The sequence below is a fragment of the Coturnix japonica genome, chromosome 1, assembly GCF_001577835.2.
Source record: "Coturnix japonica isolate 7356 chromosome 1, Coturnix japonica 2.1, whole genome shotgun sequence".
Classification (NCBI taxonomy): Eukaryota; Metazoa; Chordata; class Aves; order Galliformes; family Phasianidae; genus Coturnix; species Coturnix japonica.
This window is the reverse complement of record NC_029516.1, coordinates 71,165,079-71,192,252: the sequence shown is the minus strand read 5'-3', so window position 1 is coordinate 71,192,252 and position 27,174 is coordinate 71,165,079. Positions and strand designations below refer to the sequence as shown.

The 27,174-nt window shown below is 45.3% G+C and overlaps 3 protein-coding genes across 10 annotated transcripts in view; 1 reads left to right on the top strand and 2 right to left on the bottom strand.

Moving 5' to 3' along the window:
* Positions 1-380: 380 nt before the first annotated feature.
* On the bottom strand, positions 381-12,256 carry TNFRSF1A (TNF receptor superfamily member 1A). The gene is made up of 10 exons (XM_015874548.2): positions 11,777-12,256; positions 6,611-6,812; positions 6,187-6,315; positions 5,884-6,027; positions 4,251-4,332; positions 3,886-3,953; positions 3,543-3,665; positions 3,167-3,204; positions 2,296-2,452; positions 381-1,975 (listed from the first exon to the last, which is right to left on the bottom strand). The coding sequence occupies exons 1-10, from the start codon at positions 11,813-11,815 to the stop codon at positions 1,674-1,676; spliced, it is 1,284 nt and encodes a 427-aa protein (XP_015730034.2). The 5' UTR covers positions 11,816-12,256; the 3' UTR covers positions 381-1,673.
* Positions 12,257-13,341: 1,085 nt separating this feature from the next.
* Positions 13,342-27,174, top strand: part of CTC1 (CST telomere replication complex component 1) — a 14,742-nt gene continuing 909 nt past the window's right edge. Inside the window, exons 1-23 of one of the 3 annotated variants that reach the window (XM_015874341.2) lie at positions 13,345-13,543; positions 13,621-13,769; positions 14,827-15,061; positions 15,961-16,160; positions 17,011-17,155; positions 17,617-17,916; positions 18,064-18,192; positions 18,793-19,019; positions 20,203-20,377; positions 20,454-20,654; positions 20,904-21,030; positions 21,233-21,347; positions 21,690-22,149; positions 22,489-22,578; positions 22,850-22,993; positions 23,268-23,338; positions 24,135-24,244; positions 24,382-24,547; positions 24,782-24,868; positions 24,938-25,112; positions 25,553-25,617; positions 25,859-26,021; positions 26,163-26,289. In XM_015874341.2, coding sequence (XP_015729827.1) covers positions 13,469-13,543; positions 13,621-13,769; positions 14,827-15,061; positions 15,961-16,160; positions 17,011-17,155; positions 17,617-17,916; positions 18,064-18,192; positions 18,793-19,019; positions 20,203-20,377; positions 20,454-20,654; positions 20,904-21,030; positions 21,233-21,347; positions 21,690-22,149; positions 22,489-22,578; positions 22,850-22,993; positions 23,268-23,338; positions 24,135-24,244; positions 24,382-24,547; positions 24,782-24,868; positions 24,938-25,112; positions 25,553-25,617; positions 25,859-26,021; positions 26,163-26,289 — 3,736 coding nt within the window. In that variant the 5' untranslated portion in view covers positions 13,345-13,468. Of the gene's footprint in view, positions 13,544-13,620; positions 13,770-14,826; positions 15,062-15,960; positions 16,161-17,010; positions 17,156-17,616; positions 17,917-18,063; positions 18,193-18,792; positions 19,020-20,202; positions 20,378-20,453; positions 20,655-20,903; positions 21,031-21,232; positions 21,348-21,689; positions 22,150-22,488; positions 22,579-22,849; positions 22,994-23,267; positions 23,339-24,134; positions 24,245-24,381; positions 24,548-24,781; positions 24,869-24,937; positions 25,113-25,552; positions 25,618-25,858; positions 26,022-26,162; positions 26,290-27,174 lie in introns of those variants that run through there. The other 2 variants (XM_015874350.2, XM_015874359.2) reach the window with 2 other exon arrangements.
* Positions 18,344-27,174, bottom strand: part of VTCN1 (V-set domain containing T cell activation inhibitor 1) — a 20,196-nt gene continuing 11,365 nt past the window's right edge. For 3 of the 6 annotated variants that reach the window (XM_015874487.2, XM_015874516.2, XM_032447284.1), the window contains one exon: positions 23,729-26,689. The gene's annotated coding sequence lies outside the window, so the exon portion shown is untranslated. Of the gene's footprint in view, positions 26,690-27,174 lie in introns of all 6 variants that reach the window. The other 3 variants (XM_015874478.2, XM_015874466.2, XM_032447282.1) reach the window with 3 other exon arrangements.

The window sequence follows — 27,174 nt, the reverse complement described above, 5'->3', positions numbered from 1 at the left end:
GGGTAAAAACATACTTCAGCAGGAGTAACATTAAAGTGTAATTATTATTATTCTTTTATATATTTTTATCCTTGTTAAACCTCCAAATGCTTGCGTGTTGTTTCAGAATTCAACACGTAGGCATCCCATTGGACTCTCAACTGTGTGAAATGACTTGCAGCTGGATTTGCTTTCAGTCCTAGGTCCTGCCCTCACAGCTGCCTGTGTCCTAAGGGACTAATGTTTATTCTTTTTAACACACACCTTTTTGACCAGAGCAACATCCCAGCTCACTTCCAGCCCACCCTTCCCACTTCTGGAAGTCATTCTCCACCCTCTGCCCCCACCCACAGTCGAAGAAGTGAAGCTGATACAGACAAAAGCAGAATGGAGGCCGAGTTAAAAATATGAACTTTAATTTGGAGCACTTAGTGTATTTACAGTAGAAAGGTTCTCTCTAGTCAAAGGATGACAGATTCTAAAACAAAATCCACATTCACAAACATGTGGACCTGCACCTGATGCAGGCTAATTGCTTTTTGCTACTTCTGCTTCACTCAGGGTAACAGCCGTGAGAAAACCCCGGTGTGAGCTTGTAGATGGAATCAGATGGTTCTTACACCGAAGTAGCACATACACAATGGAGTCCAGAAAGTAGTGTGAAGTTATCCAACAGCTGCTAACAAATGACTCATATTAATGAACGTATACGCAGTCCCATTTGCAGCTACGTCAGATTCAGTGAATCATTATTCAGGGAGAGACAGGCAAGCAGACACAAGCCTACCAACCTGTGTGCAAGCACGGATTTGCAGGGACACTCACTGCCAGGTACAAAGGTACCTCCTCACCCACCCAGACACGTGCATTCTTTTCCACTCTGCACTAGGACAAACATACAGGCGTGTGTTTTGTTAATGCTGTCTTACACGGTTTCTACACGCAAAAGAAACTTTAGAAAAAGCACCAACCCTTTCATCTGACCCGCTGGCTCAGAATCCTTGTTCCTAATGAACCAGAGAGAAATGGGAGCGTGGAAAGGATAATGCCCTCCTGTTTCTCCCTGAGCCACCCCTTCTGAATCTCTGCCATTTCTGCCATAGGAAGAGGGCTGAAGGTGCAGCACTTTGATAACTTGCTGATATCAAAAGGGAGCGATTCTCTGCTGCTCCCAGAAGTAACGTGCTGGTTGTGGGCATGTCCTCTCACAGCTTCCCTCGAGTCAGATTTCGCAATCAAATGGCTGCAATGTGAGCCGGTTTAAGTATCCGATATTGCAGAAAATTAGATCTGCAAAAAGTGAGCAAGTATTTTAGCATTTGAACTGCCAGTTCAACCAAGTCACCCTACCAGTTAGCCTGTCACATGGTGAGCAAAGCACCTGCTTCAGCAACCGCTTGTCTGCAGAGTAGCTGAGCTATCACGTCACTCTGAGCTCCTGTTTTCATCTCGATCAGAGTCCACAGATCACTTCCTTTATGAGGTGCTTTCCCTCTTCGGGAAAGGAGTTGTTGAAGAGGTTTCTCTTGGCTTAAAAGGAGTTGAACTAACACGGCGGTTATGAATCAAACCTCCAGGATACTCTGCTGCTATAAACCCCCTTAAGGAGGGTTAGAAAGGTAGGAAGGAATGGGAAAAGGAAGACAAGAAATGGAGTTACGATCCTCTCTCACCAATCACAGCAAGGGGAAAGATCAAAGATGGCTGTGGAAACTGCAAGGTTGATGAGAGTTCTGGTTTAGCAAAGCCTCTTGAATAGCTTCACTGCAGCCACTCAGCTCCATTTGGTTGAGAACGCAGCTGATGTGCTCCACAGTTGCAGCGTGGCCCATCTGCAGTTTCCAGAGTCTGACCATTTCATACTGGGCCTCTCGTAAACGTCGATGCTCCATCTCAATTCGCTCCAGATCATAGTCAGTCAAACCCAGACGCCTCATAAACTCTTTCCATCGAGACGGCGGTACGTGATCCACTACAGTGTAGAGAACAGCAGGATCTGAAAGAAGAGAAGGAATGAAGTGTGAGAATCAGGGCTCTGCAGACTCAAGGGGAACATGTCTTGGGACTGCAGAAATGGGCAACAGGAATCACAGAATTATAGGGGTTGGAAGGGACCTCTAGAGATCATCAAGTCCAACCCCTGCTTGTTGAAGGACTTGTAGGCTCAGAGATGCTGGCCAGGCTTTGTGCTGTGCTGTGCATGAAGTATGCATGCGCGTACACAAGGCAAGCACACCTGGTAAGATCTCATCCATCCTCCCAGCCATATCTGCATAATCAGATATCCCTAGGGAGGGATACCGGAGTTACACCTACTGTCTGGAAGCTGCCTCTTCCTGGCAGTTCTGATGCAGTCTGGCAGCTCATGTGAACTTTGTAGCAGAGGTGCAGATGGTGGTGCTGCATTCACTAGCAGTTCTTTTTCTTTTTGGATCTCGGGAAGGACAGTAATTGCACTCCCTTTCGCCTCAACCTGAAAGAGACAACGTCTTAGTTCAGAATCACCCACAGCAGCACAGTACTCCTATTACAAGGAATCACCAGCTTTCTCAAAGAAAACGTAGCAAAGACAGGTTGAAAGCAGATGGTGAAGTTTGATTTTTTCCTGTATCTCTTGTTTAAGCAGAAGGCATCAAAAGCCTATTTCACAAGGAATTTCATTCTTCTTTTGACATAAAGAAAGCCTGGAATCCCAACCCATCACCATTCTAGAAGTCCCAAAGGCCACTTCCCTCATCAACCTTCTTTGTAACACTATGGAAACCCTACTTTGACTATTGCTCTTAATTGCTAATCAACAACACAGCTGATGAAATGCTGTAAAGCTGGACTAAGAACATTATGGGTTGAAGTTCTGAAGTGAAATAAAATTATCTACATTTTCTCATCTTGGAATATATAAAAGGACAATGGGATTAAGGATTAGTTGTCTGAAAAAAACAATGCATCCAGAAAGAAAAGAACACAAAGCCAGGAGCTTGAAAAGCACCTCCTAGCAAAATGGAAGTAAGATTTTAATGGCTCCACCTGCTACAATGAAAGATTTTTTAACTCAACAGCCCTATTATTCAGCTTTTTTGAAAACCTAAGGCCTGAAAACAGCTCATGGGGAACAACTTTACTCTGGATCCCAGGTTAATGTGGTTGAAAGAGGAATGGAAACTCTTACAATCATCTTTTTGCTCACCTCAGATACTGGCTCCTTGCTTGTCTCTGGCAAAGATACTTGAATGAGAAAGAAAGAAAACAAAAATTATTTTCACTTCCTCTCTTCCCAGAGAAAACAGGAAAGCAGCTATTCATAATCCTGACCTCAAAAGGTTTTTACAGCAAACTCTCATCTGCCAGAAACGAGCTCACATGCACTTCCAGTCACAGCACAGAAGCAGAGTTGCAGGAAGTGCACCAAGCTTGGCTGTTGAGTTTTCACATTCCCTCTAGCCTTGGATCAGAGCAGTGTAATGGATCCCACTGTTTCCCTCATATGCGTATGTATGCATACATTCACACAGCTGAGTGATGTATATCACAATCAGTATCACAGCATATGCTGCTATACTCACCACACAAGTAGAAAGGAGAGGCTATCCCATTTTTCTGAACCATCTTCACTGCTTTATTTACAATGTAGACGACACAGATAACCACAAATATCGCCACAATGATGCCAAGAACAAGGTTCCCATCTGGACAAAAGGGAGAAGGTGAATGAGTGAGAGACTGAGAGGGGAACAGGTAAGTACTTAGGTACCTGAGAAAGAAGAACAAGGGAGCACATGCAAATGGTGATGAGTAATGAATAATGACTTGAAACACTAGAGACAGCAAGGTGTTGACAGATAATGTCAACAAAACAAGTTTGCACTGAAAAGATCCCATTATCCTCGAGGTTCCCCCAGTACTCACTCGGCTGAGATGAATTCGGTGAGGTAGTCACTGGGCTACTGCACTGCAGGCATTCTTCTCCAACACAGCTGAAAGTAAATCAGAAATGTGAGCATGCAGCAAATGCAACACCAGACATTTGCAACAATCCTAGAACAAGTCCAGAGGAGCCTGCAAAGCACAGCAAGGAAGTGTGCCTAATGACTGTGGTCCTCGATCAGAGAGGGCTGCAATGAAGGACAATACTAATTGCTCCAGAAAGCCAGAACCTTGTAAAATGAAGATGGACAGAACCTTGAGAAAAATTCCCTCCCCTTGTGGAACTTGAGTCAGTTCTCTGTCCTGTTCAACATACAGTCACACAGAGAAAAAGAAAAACAGCCCACCTGTTGCAATGCTTGCAAAGGTTATTAAGCGTCATGAAGAACATAGGCTTACACTTGCAAATTGCATCTCTGTCCTTTGAACCTGCAGAGAAAAGAAGAAACTCTTGCCAAAATCTGGACAACAAAGAAACAGAAAGGGGAAAAATTCATTCCAAGACAGGTGGGAGATTATTCCTCTTTGAGCCTGAAGAACTGTTATTGGAGAAAGGAAAGAAGATTCAGATTACTTGGGGCTGGGGAAGAAGAAAAAAATAATAAAGGTGAGGGCATCACTGTTCTGGTAGGTCAGACACCTCTGCAGAGGTTGGGAAAGGTTAAAAAAGAAGACTGCATCTGAGATGGGTCTGATGGATAAGAATAGTTTCAGCGCAGAATGGGGAAAGTCACTCCAGTTCAAGTGTGACAGGAAGGGGAAATTACATTAGGCAAAAATGAGGAAGAAGTGGTCTCTGAGCAGCTGGGACTGCTGAGGAAGTCAGTCCAGGGTAGGGAGAAATCACTTCAAGCGATGGGACACACATATTCACACTTGTGATCTGTTCTATGAGTGTACAGGGTGAGAAATTGAAGACCTATTGCTTTTAAGCAAGCCACAGCACAGATGCTGAAATTAAAAAAGAGCAGGCAAGAGTAGTGAAGGAAGGACAACATTAAAAAAGAGAGGTAAAAAGGCATTAGAATAAGCAGCATACATTCTGTTACATGTGAGGGACAGGACGAAGATCAGATGAGGGAAGGAAGTCATTCAAGGACAGTGTATGATGATGATCCTTGAGGGCAGGTGTAAGCACAAAAACTAACAGAATTCACTACACACCACAGGGAATGCATTTAACAAGGAGACAGAAAGGGGACAGGAGAAGCAGAATTTACGAGGAAGAGGGGATTACTTTAGTAAAGCAAGGTAAAGAGCATTTAAAGGACACGAGCAGAATTAGACTTCAGGACAAACTGGAGGGTGGCAAACAGAATGGGGTTAACATCTCTGATCCCCCACTGGAAAGGAGACAGCTTGACATAGCTAACATGGCTCGTTCTTTTAGACATCTGCACCATCCCCACATGACAGTGATGGTGATGAAATCCCAGTGGGTATACTTCAGTATTACATCAAGACACTGCATGATATACTGTGATGGTTCGGCATCTGACTGACAAGCAGCTCAGCTGGACACTGAAAACAGTGGTGTTGTCAGCCTTTATACGTACAGTACATAGACCAGTTAGCAAGGGAAATGCAATGAGCATACAGAAAAATACCCAGTGAAAGACAAAAAAAAAGTAAAAGGAAAGTAAGTAGGTAATCTGCATTCAAACATAAAGATCTTACATCAGTACATCCAAGGAAGGCAGAGCTACTGAAATTAAGTAGCAAATATATCATGATAGCCAACACAAGAGAACACACAATTAAGGTAGAACTTGTAACAAAAAAACAGGGATTGATTGCAAGGCATGCAAAAAAGTTACAGTCTTCCTCAGGAAAGCAGGCAAGCAAAACAGAGTTGTCCCAAAGCTGAAATCGCTTAAGGGCAAGCTGCTGCACCACAGTAGAAAGCAAGGAGAGGGATGCTAACATCTATCTTAATGGCATCTGCCAGTAGATATATCTGTATACCCATGCTATACTTACAGTTAGCAATAATTCCATTAACACACGGACTGCAGTTCTTACACTGGAAGAAATCAGCCTGGCCAAACTGATATTGATTCTTCCGACAGCCACACACGGTATCCTGCTTTAGGGTGCATGGGGTCACTTCTATCTGCCGCAATTCTGAGGAAAGGAATGAAAAGTGACTGAACCAACTCTACCTTCAGCTGAGACCACTGTTATGACAACAGTTGTTATTAGCCCCTAATCTACACACTTTTTTTTCCCAGACCCTCAGCTACTACTACCACCAGTTTTCCCCAGGGCCCACAGATAACTCACCTGTACGGCACCGTGTACACCGGAAGCATTTTTCCATGATGTTGTCAACAGCTGTGAATGTGCCATTAGGACAGGGAAGACAGACAGGGGCCAGATCAGGCCGTTCACAGTCTTTTGACTTGTAGGTACCTGCAACAAAAACAGCTTAAGAGAGATCTGACAGGAAGATACATGTGTTGTCTTGGGGAGGATTGAAGTCACTGAATCCTCAAAGAAACCCTGGAATCTACAGGGAAAGGACTGAGCATATATCTTCTCACCAGCATAGAGGAGACTGACAGTCCAGGAAAAGAGACAGGAAGAAAGAATTCCCTGTCAAGGAAACGGAGCACTGACGTCACTATAGAACAAGATAGAATGAGAGCACGGGACAAGGGAATGCAACTGAGGTGAAAAGTAATGCACTTATTCTACTGAACTGTACCTGCATGGCACCTCATGCAGCAGTGGGTCCCTTTGGGATGTCGGTATTGTCCAAGCTGACACTGCACCTGCCTCTTTTCTCTCCTTAAGAGGTTAAAGGGATCTCTTCCATCCAAAGTTACCCGACGGAGTCGCAGCATATATGGCACTGGAGCAATTCCTACTGATTCCTCCATCAGCACACAGACAAATGTTAAGATAACCTGCAAACAGCAAACAGGGAAAGGGAGAAAAAGAAAGAAAAATGTTAGAGAATCTCTCATCTCCTGGCAGACTGCACAGCTGACTTCAGCAGTGCTCAGTATTAGAGGGAGCCATGCCTGTCATATCTATTAATACAAGCTAGCTGTACACAGAGCAAATATTTTTGGTGATGTACAACATATAGATGGAACGCCTTGAAGATGCTGCAGCTTGCAAGAAAATTAACCAAGAGCAAAGGAATGTTTTCATTAAGGAAAAGAATAAGTCAATCTAGAAACAGTTCCAGAGAGAAGAATGCATCCAGTACCTGCAGGACAACTGAATAAGAAAACCAGATGGCAAGTCTGGAATAAAAAGGCACAGGATGATATCACAGTAGGGTATTCAATTCTAATTTAATTAGAATTACTTTAGCTATAGATTATTATGTTATTGATATTATTTATTTTAACAATATAAATGACTGCCTTGACTGCAGTATGATGTGTGCATGTATGCACTGGAAGGAAGAGCAGAACAAAGGGTTAACGAACAGCTTGAATTGCAAATGGACACCGTTCCCAGCAGCAGAATTGAGAAATGTTCTGTTTGTGTCATGGCCAAAAGGTCTGCATCCTGCTAGGACCACAGAACAGATGAGTCATCAGCCAAAGACCCTGCGCATGAGAATGTGGGCAGACTCAGCACAACACATGAACAAGTCCTCAGACTGCAGGTCCAAGAGAAAAAATAGACCCTGTATTCAGACAATCAAAAATTAAACAACATCAACATGAAAAGGAATACCATCTCTCCTGCCCATAGAACTGCACACTGAGCTTTGTTATACTAACTTCTCTACATTGCGTTGCAGTGTGTTCCCAGCTTTCATTTTTGCAGTCAATAAGGTACCTTGCTGCCCAACTACACAGATCTCTTTTTGCCTTTTTTTTTTTTACTTTTGGCTACGAGGGCTGTAGCAAAAGAAGAGCAAACCAGTAAGGGTAAACCACAACGCTGATACCAGCTTTGTGGTTGCAATCTTCAGAGAGGATATGCAAAATGAAATGGCTATGACAGCCCCACGCTACCCTGTTTCTGTCCCAAAATTAAAGCTTTGGAGGAGAAAGTTAACACGTTTAAAACCTTAAGAAGGATAGGGCTTGGCGACTCTAACAAAGCAATAACTCATTTTTTTCCCCCAAGGATTTCAGAGCTCTTTGTCACACATCAGACATACTGAAGACACCAGCTGCTAAAATAGTAACAAGTTTAAAAATAAAAGAATTTTTAAAATCACATATTTAAATAGCTGTCATTTCAGGCTTGATTAGCTGACCGCAGGATAAATGCAAACATTCCAAAATTAAGTAAGAAATAACATTTGTTCCAGCAGCCTCACAAGATTGACTGTCTGTGGGGAAACGGGTAAAAGATCGTTCACACAGATGGTCTGATAGGAGCAATAAAAAACTGGCCCTTCAGCCAATGATGCATCTTCCAGCAAGGGAATATATACAGCTAGTCCAAAAGTCAAACAAGCCAGTAATATAAACAACAAAGGGAAGCATCAAAGATCGTGCCAAAAACAGATGCAAGATTAGTCACATACATCTCCAGAAAGGAAAACAGGAAAGGTGTTTGCAATCATTCAGATTAAGTGAAAGCACATCAGTAAGTGTAACCAAACCAGAATTAGTACATTCGTTATTACTGATCAAAATCTGAGGATCAGAGTGTGTCAGACCACAGATGACTCACAACCAATGATTCAGCCCTTTAAAAGTAAAAAAACAACCCACCACCATCTTAAGCAACTCCCAGACCACTGAGCAGTTACACTTGTTTACACCCACAATAAAGAGTTCAGGAAATACATGAAATTATCAAGCAAGGAAGCCTCAAATCTAGGCGGCAGGTTGAGTTTACAGGTCCTCTACAACTGAAACGAGTGGTTTTCCGCTGCTGGACATTCAACTCTCTGCTCTAATCTCACTTGCCAGGAGAACAAACAAGTGCCCAAAAATCAGCATTGCTCAGAAAAATGGACAGCCTGGATTACCGAACCGAATGATAACTCAAACCACCAAACCACACTGTGCACATCGGTGATTCATGGTTTTAGCTAGCGGGTGCTGCCCAGGAAAAACGAGTCAGTAGAAACTCAAGGCTTCAATTCTGAAACTGACGCAGAAATCAACGTAATAACCGCAGGTGAAAACATGCACAACTTCCTCAAGCCGTTCTGCTCCTCCAGGTGACAGCCACGCATGCACGCTCTTCACCTGGGAAGCAATCCTAGCTCCTTCCCATGCCTTCCAAGCAACTTATTGGCTGACAGCTCCAGTTGATACAACAGTGAATCACACAAATTAGCAGCTCTAGGAGTTGGGAAGAGAATAAGAGTGAGGAGACTCCAAAGAAATCAGGGTGCAGCATCACCGTTCTTGTGTGATTGCTTCAGCCATTAGCAAAAGCTCTTTCTTTGAGGTTTTTAGAGGTTTTTAGTTTGATGTACAAAGATGCACGGGAAACCAGCACTTCTGCTTTAAGCATTGAGAAATGTATATTAAAGCAACATTTACAGGAAGCTTTTCTCATTGCTCACAAAAACCTGGAAAGGTCACAAGGAGGATTCATTAGCTACTATTATACATAATCCTCTGCTTTATGAAGATCAGATGGTGGAACACTGCATTTTGGGCCTTGTCTAAAACCAGGAGACTGCATCCTGAGCACGCACACACAACCATCACCCAGCAGCCTGACCCTGAGGGTGCAGCCACACACCTCAGATCAGAGCACTGTCCCAGTGGGGGCCTCCCCGTTCACACTTCCCTTCCCAGGGCTTTAATTTTGAGACAGCAGCTGCCCTGGGGCCAAGCTCAGGTCCCTGTATCAGTGATTCACTAGGTGGATTTTCTTTAGCAGTCAAGTAATTGCCACATGCTGAATCCAATTCCTTAGAACTGACAGCCTCTATTTAATAGAAAAACGGAGTGATGTTGCTTCAAGATCCTCTTTCTGTTCTCAGGTTCACAAGGCTGGATTTCCAGGCATGCCAAGGAAGCATAGGCACAAGGCCAAGACCATAACACAGAATATCGTGCTCTGTCCCCCAAATAAAAGCAAAGCAAAGCTGCCTTGGGATGACCGAAGACATGGACAAGAAGGAGGTATATGACAACATTGTTTTTACCTCAAATAGTAAGGCTAGTTCAAGGAAAACCTATAACTTAAAAAATAAAGCCATCCAAACCGGCAATACCGATTGCTTGTGAGAACTGAAATTACCACATAATACAGATTGGCACAAGCCCAGGTAACAGCATGCTTCATTTGGCAGGAAGTTGACAGTCATCAAAAATAGAAATTAAAATTGCATTAATAAGCAGATGCAAATGGAATGAACTTGGATGGACAATGCAATCAGAAATCCAAGCAGATGCTGTGAATTCTTAGGAACTTAGGACTTGAGAACAAAACAGCGTGTGCTGTTACGTGCAAATCCATAAGGACCCTCTGCTTGGAACCGAGACTATTGGGCTGGTCCCCAGTCCTTGGAATGTGAGTTAACCCAGAAATGACAATGATCGGAGCTACAGAACAGCTGCTACAAGAGAAAATGACTAAAAAACGCCACTCTGTCAAAGAAGAAGCTGAGAAGTAGGTCCCAAAATCACGAACACCACAGGGAAGATGAAACAGGATGGCTATTCCCTATGTCTTCCAAAGGAAAAACAAGAAACATACAAGTGAAAGGCATAAACTATCTGTAATGAGCATGCGGTGTAATTACCAAGTTAACTTGGACCAAATGTGAGTAGGAGGGAAAGAATTCCCTGAAAAAGAAAAGTCATCCTACTAAGGAGCACTCTTCCTCCACCACACTGTGTAACTGAGGACAAGGTGACATATTAAGGAGTTCAATGCCTTTTGTGCATTTTGTTGCTAACAGCATCAATAACATTACATATATATATAGCACATAATACACGTACTGCTGTCACTGGGACAGAAATGCACTTTTTCAGGTTTGCTGCTTTAAAACCCATACACAAGCTACCTCTACAGTTCACAGATCCCAACTTGAGATGCCAGTGCTCTGCAGCCAGGTGAAGGGGTGAAGTGCTCGGCAGCCCCAGGTTGTAACTGGCTGCCCAAAGCTTTCACCAGCAGAATCAGAACTGGAAGAAGGCAGCTTTGGGCTGAGCAATCACAGCTCCGTGATGGCACACCAACAACTGGCCGGCACTGCGAATGTAAAGCAGTCACATGCAGGCGTCTGTCACTGAAATAATCGGGTTTTCAGGGATAAGTGGTTTGAACTTGCAAATCCTACGCCAGAATTCAGTTAATTTAATTTAATTTTAAGGCAAGAAGTTGAAGGCCAGCCAGCCAGCCGAATTGAGAAAGACGTAGAAACTGGATCCAAGAGAGCCAAGAAGGAAATTAACCAACCAACTCGCTTTGTAATGCCCCCCCAGCTGCAGAGCTCGGGCACAGCCGCCTCTTGCCCCGCACAGGGCGGCACAGCGGACACAGCAGCAGCGCTCACAGACACCGGGTCGGGCTGCCTGACCGCGGAGCTCCACCGGCGCCCCGGGGCAGCGGCAGCCTCGCGAACTGGAGCGTCCCGCGGTGCCTCGGGAGTTAACGGCGTGTGGGAAGCCGACACGCGTTCCTGTAAATCCAACAGCCCGTTCCCTGACTCAGGGATAAATCCCGGAAACGCCAGAGCTCGGAACGGACCTCCCGGCCGGCGACCCCCGCAGCCCTCAGCGACAGAAAATGGCCGCTGCGGGGCGCTGCCGAGGGGGGACACGAGCCCCCGGTGGGCGGCGGTGGGCTACGAATCCCCGCAGCGACCCTACAGCGGAGGGATCGCCCGGCTACGAATCCGAAACCGACAGCCACCAGCTCGCCCCCTCCGCAGCCCCGTCCCGAGCTCGGGGTGCGGCGGATCCCCTTCTGAGTGACTTACCGTCCCCAGCGAGCCGCGGGGCAGCGCCAGCCCGCGCATGGCTCCGCGCCCCGCTACGTCCCCATAGCGGGGTCCCGGCTCGCAGAGAAGGCAACGACGCAGCCCAGCCCCAGCCGGAGTGAAACCAGCCCGACTCCAACTTCCTGCCGGAGGCAGCGGCGAGAGCAGCAGCTCGGCGGCAGGAAAGAGGGCGGCGAGACGCCGAGCTCCCCGCCCGCCCCCGCGCGGGACGGGCCCGGAGCCGAACCGTGTGTCGGGGCGGCGCCGCTTCGGCGCTAAGAACGAAGGGTTCACGGCACACCATGAGTTGGACACGGCAGAGTTGAGGAGCTGGTGCCGAAACGCATCACGCACCGCCTCAATGTTTTCTGCCGTTATCTCTGTGCCGCAGCCTGAGGTTGAACTGCTATGCTTTGTTTTGGAAGGATATTCCTGTTTCGTGTGTGTAAGCCCAAAAACACGCACACAACCCACAGTCAGCCTTCCATGAATTGTTTCAGGTGTAGCCACGCATCTCTGTTCCCCCCTTTGCTCTCTGTTTGCTTATCCACCGGAGCCAGCAGTGGGATATCACAGAATCACAGAATGACCCGGGTTGGAAGGGACCTCAAGGATCATGTAGTTCCAACCCCCCTGCCTGGCAGGGCCACCAAACATACACATTTACTAGATCAGGTTGCCCAGGGCCCCGTCCAACCTGGTCTTGAACACCTCCAAGGACGGGGCATCCACAACCAGCCTGTTCTGATATGCACCAGACAAAGGCACCACAGCACTCCCACACCTGGGGCAGCTCCGACTGTTCCACAGAGGGTTCCAGCAAGGCTGCGAACAGCCAGGAGGCTGTTTATCCCATCTCTGGGATGGCGATGCAAGGTTTGGTTTGGTTTGGTTTGCATCCTTGCCTTGAGCAAGGGCAACACAGAACCGGTCCTAAAGGGAAATAATATTGACATGCTGATAGAACACACAGGAGAAAGCCACAGATCTCAGAGGATTGTTTCAAGTTTATCTCAGACCATCACATGAGTGAATGAGAACACAGTCTGCACAGAGCTTCAGCTTTAAAAGAAAGAAAAAGCACTTCTTGAGAACTCCACGAGTGGCAGAGAAATCCCCACAAACCCTCACATTTGACACTTCCAGGAGCTCGGGTAGAGAAGAGAAGCCACACAGCTCGCAGCACGTTTGACATTTGCGGTATCGCCAGGCACCACACACCCCTTCCTCGCTTTTCCACAGCAAACCAAGCTGCTCCTCCCCTCCCTCGAGGGGAGTAAACTCTTCGAAAGGGCTGACAATAGCAGGACACGGGGAAATGGTTTTAAGTTAAAAGAGGGAAGATTTAGGTTGGATGTTAGGGGGAAGTTCTTCACTAGGAGAGTGGTTAGGCCCTGGAACAGGCTGCCCAGGGAGGTTGTGGATGCCCCGTCCTTGGAGGTGTTCAAGGCCAGGTTGGACGGGGCCCTGGGCAACCTGATCTAGTAAATGTGTATGTTTGGTGGCCCTGCCAGGCAGGGGGGTTGGAACTACATGATCCTTGAGGTCCCTTCCAACCCGGCTCATTCTGAGATTCTGTGGCTCCCTCACATCGGCCATTCCCGTGCCCGCTGAGCCCATCCCCTTAATGGGAGGAGCAGGGGGCGGGCAGGCGGCGTAAGATGGCGGCGGTGATTGGCCTGGAGAGAGGGGATGGAGCCTGGCGGGCTCACGGCCCGGCATGTCGCTGTGGTGACGGGAGCTGTCATGGCGGAACCCAGCGCGGCGGTGAGTGCCCTGCGGGTTGCGGGCTCGCCTCCCTTCTCCTCCCCGCGCTGAAGCCTCGTGTCTTTGCTTCTCCCTAGGAGCAGCGGTGGCTGCAGGCGGCTCGGGATTTTGCCCTTCGAGCGCTCCCGGCCGACCCGGGGCCTGGAGGGGCGGAACGGGCGTCACTGGATGCGGTGCTGAGGTGCGTGAGGAGCGCGGGCGGCGGGGACCTGCCGCTGGGATACAGGTAAACGGGAACGGGCTCTGCCTGCCGTTGTTGTTTTGGTTTCTCACAGAAAACGATCAGTACATATAATGCAAACAGGGGTGGCACTGTATCCTTGTAGGTCATAGGCACCAGTATTAATCCCAGCTTTGCTCTGTTGCTGAAGATGCAGCAGTTTACTTATATCTTTTTCAGATAATCTGTCTCCAGTTCAGATTCCTGTCAAATACACAAATACCTGCCTATATTTATATTTTCTGATTATTATTTGTTTGACATGAGTGCAGTTCATTGCTTATTCTGACCAATCACTTGTCTAGATTCGTTTCTGGCTTTGAACCTTTGCTACCTGACTAATCATGTGAAATTCTTCAAATTCATGTTCTCTGAGTTCGATTAATTCCTGCTGCTGAGCAAGTGGATGTTGTGAGTACAGCCACTGTTTCACAACCTTAAATTGTCAGCTAATCCTGGTGGAAACAATTCTCATAATCACAAGATGGAAACCAGTTTGTAGTAGCTCTTACAGTGCAGATGTTAGTGCAGACAAAGGACTTTAGTTCTCTAGCATAGACAGCCAGGATGTAAGCAGTATTGATGAATGCTGCCATCATTGCATAAACTCTGAAAAGCTGAGACTCCTGTGAGGATGCTGTCGTGTTCTCACATCTTCAGTACTGTGGTCAGTCTAAGCGTGATAGCTGGGATCAGCCTCAATTGTGGTGGTTATCTGATGTTATTCCTCCTACCCCACCAAAGCCAAGAATTTAGGCGAAAAGATTCAGGGCTGCCTGCATTGATATACTTGAAAGCATATTCTCTTTTGTTAAACCTCAGTTATTAATTTTAAGCAAGCCTTCTGTCTCTGTTTTCAGAGGGGATGCTCAGCTGAGATGAGAGAGATTTTTAATAAATGCCAGTGGATGTGTTGATTCTTGCCATATGAGATCATCAAACCATGCCAGCAGCTGAGGCTTTGCTGATTTAGCCAGGCTTTGTCCATTGCACTGATGACTGTAATCCCCCAACTTTGCAGACTGAGAATCTGTGTTCTTGCTTTTTTTATTTTCCCTTCCAGTTTCATCTCCATCTCTGACCTAAAGCATCAACAACATACTCCATGCTGCAGCCACCTGACCTGGAGCACAAGCAGATTTAAAGAGTGGGCTCACCAAGGGCAAGGTGCTTTACCCATGCACAGCTCTTTGCCAAGGGCTTACCTGATCTTGGTTGGCTATTTAACTGACGGAAGGCAAGAGGACAAAGACGGTTGTCTCTATGTGAAAGACAATACTGGGATAATTCCATGTGAGGTATGTCCTTGACCTGAGGGATTTTGTTCTGTTACCCCTTCTGGGGCAGTACTGCAGAGTGCTACAGGTTTCAGATGGTTTGCCAGAGTCTGTACTGAGAAAAGTAACACAACTTTGTAAAAAGCAGGAATACAGCAGGTTCAGATCCCAGAGAAATGACAGGCAGAACATGTCAAATTTGTCACTGCTAGGAGAGCAACTATGGAGTCTACTGTCATGGACTACAGAGATGAGTAAATTTAATATGTAGTTCTGTTACACCTTGAACAGCGTGAGGTGGCCTGAGACATGGAGGTCATAGCAGTATCCTGTGTTTGTTGAGCAGAAATAACTTTCAGTCAGCTGTACTGACTGTTCATTGATGCACTGACGACATACTTTCAGGAAATAATAACTTGCATGACAGTGGTATTGGATGAAAAGCCAGCTAAATTCATAGGAAGGGATTGTAAATACAAAGTAACTAATAGGATGGGAATGAAAGAGTAGGGAAGTTGTGCCTTCCAGGGAGGGTGAAGACTAGGCAAAAAAAATGCATTAGTTGTATTGGTATCAACTTCTAACTGAAAACTCAGGGGAAAGGGAAGGAGATGAGAATTCTAAGAAACAGTCTGGAAATAGTGAAGCCTTACAGTGAATTATGACTTTACTGCAAGGGAATAGCTATAATCCAGGGAATGCTAGGTGTAGAGCTCAGCAGATCTCCAGATTTGCATCTGAAAGGCTGGAAGTTCTCTGTGCGAGACAGAGAAGAGGACAGAAGATATTTAATAATGAAGCCCAGAAGCAGAATAGGAATTTATGATGTTTGTGCAAGGCCAAATTAGTAGATTAACTTTATAAATAATACTGAGTAACTTAATTAATCTCAAGCTTTTTCTCACTGTCTTTTACCTTAGATGCTGCATTTTGAACTGGAGTGGCTGGAGTCACTGTTTCTATTCCCAAGCTGGGCATATATACCACAGACTGACCGCAGTGCATTGGGATACATAGAAATCCTGGTGGATCCAGTGCCAGTAGATCAGCTCCCAAAGGAAGTGTCTGAGACCATTCCAGTCATCTACCCAGCGCTGGCTGAGCCACTCCTTGTCTCCAGGTAAACACCAAGCATGGTCAAGTGCATCATAGTGCTGCGGTTCTGGTTTCTCAGGTATTGTGAAGAGCATTTGGCTTAGGAAGCACTGTGTTAATCCCCTGCCATAGGTGGAAGCAGGACAGTGAGTGGTGGAAGCAAAAGTTGTATAATAATGCTTCTTTTCACTAGTAAACTATTTTCCAGGAGTTGACTTGTACTTCAATAATCAAAATAGTGAACAGTAGGTGCAGTGAAAGTTCAACTTGTATTTAAACTTGTAGTTTAAATCCGTATTTTGGCAGAATAAGAAAAAATATTTCCTGGTTTATTTTGATATTATAGAAAAAGCATGAGAAGAAAACATTCACTGCACCTACTGTTCACTATTTTGATTAGCACCACTTTTTTTCTTATTTTGTTTAATTTACAGTGAAACAGAAGTATTATTAGAATCTAGTTACTTTTCAATATGAAATTAGTACATACCAGTGGTATGGACCTGCAAAAACTGAGTTCAGTTTTCTGCTGAAGAGTTGCTTGTGATGTTTTTATCCCCCATTTGGGCCTATAATTAGTTTCTTATTTGCAGTAATGGTTCTTATACTCTTGTCCTGGAACATGAATCTTTGTAACAGCTCTGTTGGCTTCAAATATTATGGTTTTTTAAAGCGTTGAAGTGATTTAGTGTATAAAATTGAAGTAATAATTTTGTGGGCAAGTTTGTTTCGAAAAACTCTCTAACAAATGGTCAGCTTTGCTTTGTTAGATCCCTTATTTCTAAAAAGAGCATTCTACGTATTTGTGTAATGTATTTTTGGAATACTCCTGAGTCCTTGACAGATTTTTATTTGCTTCCTCAATTGCCTCCTAGGATTCCTTTTAAGAAAAGATCAAAGCTCAGTGTGGCAGGTGAACTGTCCAGACTCAGCCCCCTCCTTTGTATTCACCGGAAGACATTCTTCTTTCTGTTTCTGAAGTGCTTCACCTCAGTTGTTTGGGCCCCTATCCTGGTGAAGGTAAGTATGTCCTTGTAATTTTGCCCAGAAATTTACCATCTATATTTGCATATGTGTTGGTTAATCCATTTTTCAAAGCTTGCCCTTTTCCTTTCAATGTGATTTATTTATTATGTCCTAGTAAAAACTACTGATGCTATATTTCTTATTTATTCTGCACAGCCTAGAGTAATCCTTGTGCATAGATAGTTTCAAAAGTAATACCTCTTATTTCTTTCCTTGGAAACTACTGCAGATACAGAGAGTACAATAACACTGTTTGATAGAATCAGTTCTTAGCTACAAAGCACCCTTTCAACATAGTCACCACCATTAGCTGTGCATTTTTGCCATTGATGAACAAGGGCCTGTATGCTAAAAATATGAGGTGCTGCCCCTCTCAAAAGGAAAGTTTTTCATGTGGGAAGAATATTTTTTCCAGTGGAGGAGATGCTGATGTCACTTTGGTCTCTCTGCTCCAGAAGCCCAACCAGCTGGCATGGCACCATACCCTCAAGTTGGGCCACAGGTACACAATAACAGGCCTGAGTATATCCAGCCTGAAGAAATCTGGGCAAAGGATGTTTGTCACCAGTGTTTCTTCCTGCCTACTGCCTTACTGTGCGGAGAAGGTAAAGGAGCAGGCATTGGACAGTTCTTGGCAAGGAGAATCCTCTCTGTCAGCTTCACTTGAGACCACAGAGCATTTCAATGTCTCTTCAGAGCTGAGTGCTGAAGAGTGGCCAGGATCGATCAAAGAGTCCAAGATCATTTCATATGTGGTAAGGATTCATAGCATTAGCTTTTACCCACTCATGGTCTAGCAAGATCTCATTGTCACGATGAATTTATTTCCTTTTCGCTCTGGCCTATGAGTCTCTTACATTCTGGAATAAACTCACATAACTTTCTGTTTGCTTTTTGTGTAGGGAACTGTCACCAAAATACTCAATGCCCAAGCTGGTGTCTATGAGCTCGATAGCAAAGTCTGCTTGTGCCTTGCTTACCAGCAGTTGTTGAACTCTGCACGCGGAATCCGACCAGGAGCATGTGTGGAGGTAAAATTGGGAGACTTCTGAGGTACAATGGGGTTGATCTCGGTCTACTGCTCTATCACTCCTCTTAATGCAGACAGGGGAATTAAATAATATGGGAAATAAAGCTTTTGAGTTGAGCGGGAGGTCACTCACCATCACAGACAGAACAGACTCAAAGTGAGGAAGCTTAGTTTATTGCCAATTAAGAATGAAGTAAGACACTGAAAAAGAAAAGCAAAACTCAAGCCACCTTCCTTTCATCATCTTCGCTCTATTGCTCCTGACTCTTCTGCTCACAGAGGCCACCCTTGTAGCCTCCTTCCTACCAAAATGCATTCAGTGATAAAATACTTAGGCCCCAGGGGAGGCTTGCAAGCATGTGTGGGTTAGGAATGCTGGAAATTTTCCAACAAGTCCCTGAAACAAAATCAGTGGTTTTTGTTTAACAAACTTGGTCATGAAATTATTTGCATCCTCCTTAAGCAGTGCCAGATCCTTCAGGACTACTGAGTTTACAGACAATCCAGCAGAGTGAAAAAGGATTTAGAGTAAGGTGATGGTTTGGGAGAGTGGTGGCAAACCATACTCTCCTATTAAGTCGCATTGTCTGTTTTATCTCAGCTCATCGATGTCCACCTCCTCCAGAAGCCTCTGGTATCCTCACCTTTCATTGTACTTGGTGCTTGCTTGAACAGCACTGTCTTGCTGAGGAGTTTTTCAAGGCTCAGCACTCCTTACCACCCACCAGTCACTTCAAGAAATCTCTACCTACATCTGCTCTTCCGCTATAATCTTAGTATGCCGCACTACCTCTGGCTAGTGAGCCTTCTGGAGACATTTCAGGAGAGGTAAGGACAATTCTGAAGTCCAGTGATGTGCAGATGTGCTTTGTAAGATACCTAAGCATCTTCCAGACCAAAGGTTCACAAAGCTTATTTGCTTGGAGACTAATGGCAGCAGCAATTGTCTGGTTTACTGGCTTAAGCTGTTTATCTGGATTCCACATCAAACGAACCCTGTATCTTGTAGTTGCTCTAATGAAGAAGTCATGAACGTTTTTCAGGTGCATGTGCAGTGAGCCCACTGCTTTCTGTAGGCTGCAGCACTCCAGAGCATGTGCTGACCTGTCCCCACCTATGAAGCTTTATTCTGGAATATAGAAGCACTGTAGGGATGAATGCCTTCCAATCTGATTTGCTTGGCAAATGAACTTAAGCACTGAGGCTGAAGCTGGAAACTGCTTCTACAACCAGATTACAGCTTCCTAGCTCCTCACAGGAGCAGCAGCAGCTGCTCAGTATTATCAGTCATGCGAGCACTTGTTGGAGAACCTTTGCTCTAGCAGATTTTCCCACATGTGCTTATGTCGGTGGAATTTTTGCCATGCTTTCCAATGAAACAGCTTCAGTTCTGTTCCCAGAATGTTGCTAGCTATGAGTTTCATTTTTTATTACATTTTCCACTTGTTTTAAATGTCATTACTAAGTCCTGCTACTGCCTGAAAGTGGTTCCAGTGATTTAGTCACTATCTCTTCTTACTTGATTTCATCTTTTGTTATTAAAACTATTTTGACTGGCATTGTGATCACTTGTGGCTGTTCAAAGTGACGAGGTATCCTTCTGAAAGGGTCCGAATGCAAAGAAAATATCAGAACAAGAGCAATCTGTGGTTATTTTGCTCTGTCCTGTAAAAGAAAACCAAGTGTACCTAATATGATTAATCACTTCAAGTTAGTCGAAATGCATGAAGATCCATTTCTGTAACTTACAAGGAGATCTTTATGTGTTGAGATGTTGCCAGTCTGTCTGTTTCTCATGGCTTTCTGTTCCTTGTCTGCTCACCTGACATCAATCTATGTCACCTTTAAATGTTCCTTTTTTAACCACTTTGCATTCTTTCTGCACTCTCCTTAATTCTTGTCCAGCTCAGCACATTCACGGGTAACAAGCAGAAAAAATTCCTGACTTACATGCAAAACCCACTGTAAAATGGGGAGTGCTGCTGCTTCTGACTGCTCTAAAATTTTTCAGGTTTGCTTGTTTCTTTGGGCACCAGCGACTGTTGCTCAGCTCCGTACACCGAAACCCTGGACCTGCAGAGAAATTCCTTGTTGCAATTCTGCAAGCCGTGGTACCAGACAGAAGGGAAGCAAGAGATATTTATCATGAAATTCTAGCAAATATACACCACTGTCCCCTGCAGAAGGTAAATGTGCTGTGAGCTGTTTCTAGTTTATCTGATGGGAAGAAACTTGTTGACCTTGTTTTTTTTTCCCCCTTAGTATTTGACCCTGGATCCCCCATACCAGGTCCCATCTCTGTCAGCACTGAGTCGTGTAGCAGAACAGAAGGGCTGGGAAGGCTTCTGTCCATCCCAGCTGCTTTCCCCCTTGGAGGCACAACACATGTGCACCCAAGAGCTGAATCGCAGGCTGGCCTGGTCCTACTGCACACTCTCAGCAGGAAGTTTCCAGCCCCGTTTGGTAAGTGCCTAGTTCCCTTTAATGCCCGCACCCTGAGAGCTCCTGTTTCTCCTAAAGCCTTCCAGAACAGTTGCTGTCCTTTGCCCCCTCTGATGTGTGCCTATTTCTTTTGCTCAGGTGTGACACAGAATTTCTTACTTGTGTTGTGCTGAATACAGACTGAATCTGGGCTGCTGCCGTGCATGCTGATTTCTAGCTTTTGAACATGGGAAGTGTTTGATACTCTTTACATCTTCCTTTCTCTTGCAGATCCTACTAGGTGTGCTGCGAGTCTCCTCCAGGAGAAGTATCCTCCAGCTGCAGGACAGCAGCGGCACACTTCCCTGTGTGATTTGCCATAGGGATAGCAGCCCCTTTGCCAATACAGCTCTCATAGGTATGTCCCACAGAACTAAATCTGAAGGTGCTGCAAACTGTGATGTTCTGCCATCCAGCTCCAAAACAAGGAAGAAAAGACGTGGTCTGAAGATGCTGAAATGTCACTGCCTGGCCTCGTGACTTTAAAATGAGGAAATTGAGCTTGCTCTTTTTGTGTTCTCCTTTCATTAACTCAACTCCTTTCTTTGTTGTGTTTGCAGGATCGCTCTTGCAGGTGGAGAACTACCAACTTGTAGTGGAGAGATTCATTCAGAGTGATTTTCCCTCTTGGGAGCAGCTAGAAAATCCAGAGCATGTGAGGGAGAAAAAAACTAGGTGGGTTCCTTTATTCACTGCCCTAGTAAAATCATTACTTTGCAGTTCCATGGCTATTTTGGTTTATAGTAAAACTGCATATTGGCATAGTATTTTGGTGCCGAAGGCCTTTGCTAGTTACAGGAATGAGATCTTTATTGGAAATGAACGCACCATATCTATATTGTTTGGAATACATCCAGCCTGGTAGCTGCCCTGTATTTCACCCTTCCTTGCTTGTCTTTTGAATACCCACTCAGTCCCAGATAACAGTGAATACCCACTCAGTCCCAGATGACTGCTTGTTTTAGACAGCTACCTGTCAGGAGCAGGGGATTTTACTGCTACCATTTGTCATTTCAGTATCTATGTGCAGTTCTACTTTGAGGATGTTCAGATTCTCCATTCCATGGAAGGACAAATCCAGAAAGATCCTTCTAGTAAAAGCACCTCTTTGAGGAAAAAGAAAGATGGATGCTCAACATCTAATTTGGAAACCCCAGAGGCAAAAGTGCTGAAATTGGAGGATCCCAAGCCAGATCCTGGTGAAGATGAGGGTTGTCAGAGGGGCCAGAGCAGCACTGAAAGAACCAGCTGTGTTTCTCACCTGTTCTTGGTTACCCAGAAAGAGGGGCTTATGTTGCGCAACTACCAGCTACTTAGAGAAGGGGGTGGAGAAGAACGAGAGCCACAGCGCAGTTTTCAAGCCACGGTGCTGTGGCTGGGCAGACCCCAGCTGTGGAGCCACCCCAGAGAGATTGAGAGTCTGCCTGAGCTAGAGGAGACCAGCCGTGATGGAGGAGAAGGCACGACACGGCAAGAGGTGAGGCAGGAGTGGGCTTCAGTGGATGGTTTGGTACAGCTGAGAGCTGGGTATGTGGTCATTTATATATTTAGATTTCTAATCAATGGGAGGGTGATTTTTGTCAGGTAGAAGAGTATGTTTATGCAGGTGACTTTCGTCTGCCACTGCAAGGGGGTTCAATCTCCTCACTGTCAACATCCTGTACATATATTCACCTCACCTTGTCCCTGATGGTACCAAATTTACTAGTCAATCCTCTGCTGGACTTGCTCCCCATTTGCTGTGATTTTCATTTTCCACTTTTCTCTTAACATTTCTCATCGCCTTTTCTCTTTTTTTCTCCCCATCTCCCACCAGGCACTACTGCTTTTTATGGGGAAGTCATTGCAATGGTTTCCATTTCTGCATCTGGATGGGTTGTATCGCTTCATTGTGCCCCACTGCTCGGTAAGGGAGAGGTTATCTTACAGTTTCCCATTGGAGAAGTTTTACTAAGTTGTATATGGGAGATGAAGTGTCAGTGACTAAACTCTTTGCGAGGTGTGGAATTCCCACCTGTCTTGCGAAGTAACTGCCTCGGTTCTGTGTTTAGTTAAAACTCTCAGAGCTTTGATTTCAGTGGATGTTTTCTTCTTTAAATTATTGTTCCTTATCAATCCTCTTTTGCTTTCATCTTCCTTTGATAATAATTTTCTTTGCTTTATGACTCTTCTTTCAGGACTTGGAAGTGTTTGACAAGCTCAGTTTTCCACCTGTGCCAGCAGAGTTCCTAGGCAGGCCATCCTGCCCCTTATGCCTGCCTGTCCAAGATAGCTGGCACTTACGGCATGAGACTTGGCTCTCCTTCCCAGCTGAGCGCCAGGTACTGCAGTAACTTTACTGCTCTGGGCTTTCGTGGGTGATTTCCTGTTCACTCCAGAACTAGCTCAGAAAATTGTTGATACAGAATCTCTTGTTAATGAGACAGGAGATGAGTCCCATAAAATATTACTGCTGGGCCTCGTATTTTCCTGCCTTGGAGTTAATGTGAGGAGGAGTCATCAGTTGTTTGATGTGAAATAGCTCTAAGCATGTACAACTTGTCTCTACTGCCTTGGCTGCTATAAATTGAAACCAAGTCTGTGTCTCATTTCCAGCTGGCAGCCAGGGCAATGCTGACGGGCATGGACCAGAGAATTTCCTCCATTCCAGAAATACTTAGCAACAGGTTTGTCAATCTGCCTTATACTTGATGTGACCGTCTTATGGAATGAGGTAGCATTGGTCATTATTGGATACAGTGCAATGTTAATAAATGGAATAATTAATGAATAATGAATTTGCTGCTCTAGGGTTATCGTTTGGAAATATTTCTGTGTGCAAATAGCCCATGCTGGAAACCCATCTTGTTTATCAAAGCTTAAAGGGGTTGCAGGTTACAAAGCTGCAAAATGGTATCCAGGAAAAAACTGAGCTAACAGCTGGTGGGGAGCAGGTGCCAAAAACTAAATTCTTGTCAAAAGTAGGAACAGGGAAAACGAGGGTAAATGTGTGAAGTTTTTCAGGTTTTGTTTTTTTGTTTGTTTGACTCGCTTAAGTAAATAATGAGGTAAGAAGCTTTTCTTTTCAGAGCACTTTTAATCTGGATTGATATACAGGTGCACTGAAATATTTACCAGTGCCTTACGGTAAGTTGAGTTTTCCCTTGCTTGGCTTCTTCCATGCCAAGAAAAATAATGGAGTTAAGCAGGGTAAGCTAGGATATCTCTCTCCTTGTTAATTCTCCCATGCCTGGAGAAGCAGAAGTGCCTTCAGAGACCTCTTGTTCTTGGGTAGGGTAGGCTGCAGCAGTCTGCTTTGAATCTAGTAGTTGGGTGCCCAAGGGTAAGCTGCCCTAAAGCCAGACTTAAGTAACAGCACTTCACTTCACCCTGTCCTTTGTTATTGCAATCCTTGGGTCTGGATTTTTTTCCACTCCCTTCGTCTTCCAAGACAGAAATCCAATGACTCTGGTCTGCTCTCAGTTTCAGAGGTTCCCTTGTTTCTTTCTCTGGAGAGATAGTAGAGAGGACCCTGTGTGCTTCTCCTAAGAATGAGAAGCCAGATGCAACTCTCAGCCTTAGAAAGCAGAAAGGTAAGACTACGTCAAAAACATGAACAGTAACCTTGTTGTGATGAGAGGAAAACACCTCCAGCAAATTCAGCTCAGTGTCAGACTCTTAAGATATCTGTGTTTGAGCTCATTACTTGTGTTTTTCTGTGCCTTCCCAGGGAATCTGCTGGCCAGTGATCACAGCGTGAAGCTCAGCGTTTCAGCTGCTGCAGGCTCCCCCGTTGTGCTGGACATTTACATTGCTGCAACCTATCTGCAGCATCTCAAGGGTTTGCTACCTGGAGCCAAAATCCTCTTTCAGAACTTGGAACGCAAAATCTCAAGGTACCCTGAGCACTGCTTTGGTCCTGGACTGAATGTCCCCTTACTGTCTTTAAAACGATCTCCCCTCTTCTTTGGGTTTATCTATTGTCCACACCTGCCTAACTCCCCAGCCCTTATTACAAATGAGATTCCTACCATGTCACAGATTACTAGACCAGCCATCCTGGAATAAAACACCAACAAGCCAATTGTTTTCTATGAGCTGTTGCTGACATCTACGGTCTCCTGTTGCAGATTCCATAACGTTTACTGTGCATACATTGCCTCCAGCTGTGTGACCGTCCTGTCTCTCCCAGCCTCTCACCAACTTTTCACTTCCAGGTGAGTCCAGGTTCTGTTTGTACCTTTCAGTGACCTGAGAAGGATTTCCCCATTCCAAGTTTCCCACGGTCCTGTTTCTTCTAGTTGTGCAGGAAGAGCCTCATCCCCTTCGCTGGTGTTTATATCCAACTTGCAACATCAGTTACAAGCCCTGCCCCAGGCACGGATTTTGTGCCACGTGTCCTGTGTGCTGACCCTCTCCCTGCAGTGGGTTTGCTCTCTTTGCAGCAGCATCTTCAAAGAGGTATGGAAGCTTCCAGAGAGAGAATCTGATAGGAGGCCTGCAGGCTTTTTACTCGTATGCCTTATGCTCCCATCTAGAAGAAATGAGTTCCTATCCTAATTCTAGAACCGTCTATTCTAGTGTCTAGAAAAAGGTTTGCATATTGGAAAAGGATCAAAATGACAACCAATGAGAAGTATGCATCTGGTATTGGGCAGGTTTGCAGGGGAAAAGTGAGGGCTTTCAGGGGAGAATCCTACTGTGCGCTGCTGCTGAGGTGTATCACCTTGCAGCATGTTTTTTCTTCTCAATTAAAAACTTTTCTCAAGGCACCCATTGAAAATACAGTGAAGTTCTTTATTCCCTGGCATAGTTAGTTAGGGGAATTAAAAGAAACAGTGGCCATTTACCTTCTTTCTTGTAGCCACCCATACATAGCTGTAGCTTTACTCTTCCTTCAGGGGAAGTGCACCCGACACTGTCCACCATGTCCATCACACACTGGAGTGAGGCAAGCCAGTGCACGGTAAGCACTGTAGAGGTTGGATATTGGGAAGAGGTGCGTAGGAGGGAACAAGTTGTGTGTCACAGGACGGGATAGGCAAATCACGGATGGGATGTGGTCAGAATAGTGAAGGTAGGAGTTGAGATTCCTCATGTCTTTCCAGATGCAGACAAACCTCTTTTTACTGGGACTTATTGGGATATGATGTTTGTAAAGGGGCAGGGTGTCGTCCTGACCTCCCTCTTGCCTACTCTCTCCATAGGGTGCTGGTTGAGGATGGAACGGGTGAAGCTTTGGTGCTGTGCAGGAACCAGCACGTGGCAGCAGTGCTGGGCCTGAGCCTTCTCGAATGGGAAGCTGTGCAAAGCTGTGTGCAGAGCAGAGGCAGCCTGTTCATTCAGTATGGGGAAGCTACTGGAACTGGGGTGAGTGGGTTATCCTGGCAGGGACTGTGGCATGCAGGGTGTGACTCTCAGTGGGACTGGATTTCTCTTTGCTGTGGGTGTTAGAGGGGCTCCCTGACCCCCTCCACACATGTACTGACAACACACCCTTTCCTTCCTCAGTGTGTGGAGGAACTTGAGGATCCCATTGCTTGCTACCTAAGGAACCTCTGCAGGAGTTCTCTCATCTGTCGCCCTATTCTGCTGGATTTCAGCCTAGACAGGAAGCCCTCCAAAGTCCTGCAGCCTGGTGAGCAAACACTGTTGGCTTTTGTAATAATGGGTGTGGGAAGGAAGCTACAAGCTGTTTCACCATTCTGGGGAAGGAGAGCTGCCTTCTCTGCCCACAGAACAAGACCTTTGGAGGATTTCCAAGGAACTTCCATGGATGCAAAAAATACAGAGAGTATATTAACACTGTTGTTTAAAGTGACACTTGTTGTTTTTACTTTACACCAAAGCATATAAAAATAGTATCGAAGCATCCTTAGTATTGTGGTGATAAACTCGGAATACTTCTGTTCAGGTTTTAAGTGGAAAATACATCACCTAGACAGCCAGGATAGTAATTGTTCAAAGGTATCAGGCTGGAGAGTTGGGCAGAGAGGAACTTCATGAGGTTCAATGAGGGCAAATATAAAGTCCTACACCTGGGGAGGAAAAACTGTATGCATCAGTAGAGGTTGGGTGCTGACTTCATGGAAAGGAGCTCTGCAGAGAAGTACCAGGCTGTCCTGGTGGACAACAGGTTGGCTGTTACAAAAGTGGCTTTTTGGCCTTGGACAAGACAGCAGGCAGACTGGCCTTAGACAAAACAGAAGGTAGAATTAAGTGTAGGTCTGGAAGTCCTCACCAAGAAACTGAAGCACTGAAGGATTTTAAATTCATGGGTAGTGACCTCTGAGCTCATGCTGCCACAGCTGTGCAGTTCCTCACTTAAGGGGATGTTCTCTTCAAACCACCTGTGCTAACACCTAGCATGTGGGTGTGGGTCCAGGCTTTCAGTGGCTGATTTGTTAGGCTCACCAAAGGATGCACTGCTGTTGACACTGTCTTCTGGATACTGTGTAATGCTTTAAGGCCAGATTGCTCATGGTAAGAAAAGATACAAAGCTCAGTGCAGCAGCAGTGTGAG

What these genes read in the sequence shown, in the direction of transcription:
- TNFRSF1A (XM_015874548.2), bottom strand. Translation starts at nt 11,815, where the DNA reads ATGCGCGGGCTGGCGCTGCCCCGCGGCTCGCTGGGGACG. An exon ending in CTGCATGAGGTGCCATGCAG is followed by an intron (nt 6,316 to 6,610) that starts GTACAGTTCAGT and finishes TTTTTGTTGCAG; the next exon opens with GTACCTACAAGTCAAAAGAC. An exon ending in GAAGAGGCAGCTTCCAGACA is followed by an intron (nt 1,976 to 2,295) that starts GTAGGTGTAACT and finishes CTCTTCTTTCAG; the next exon opens with ATCCTGCTGTTCTCTACACT.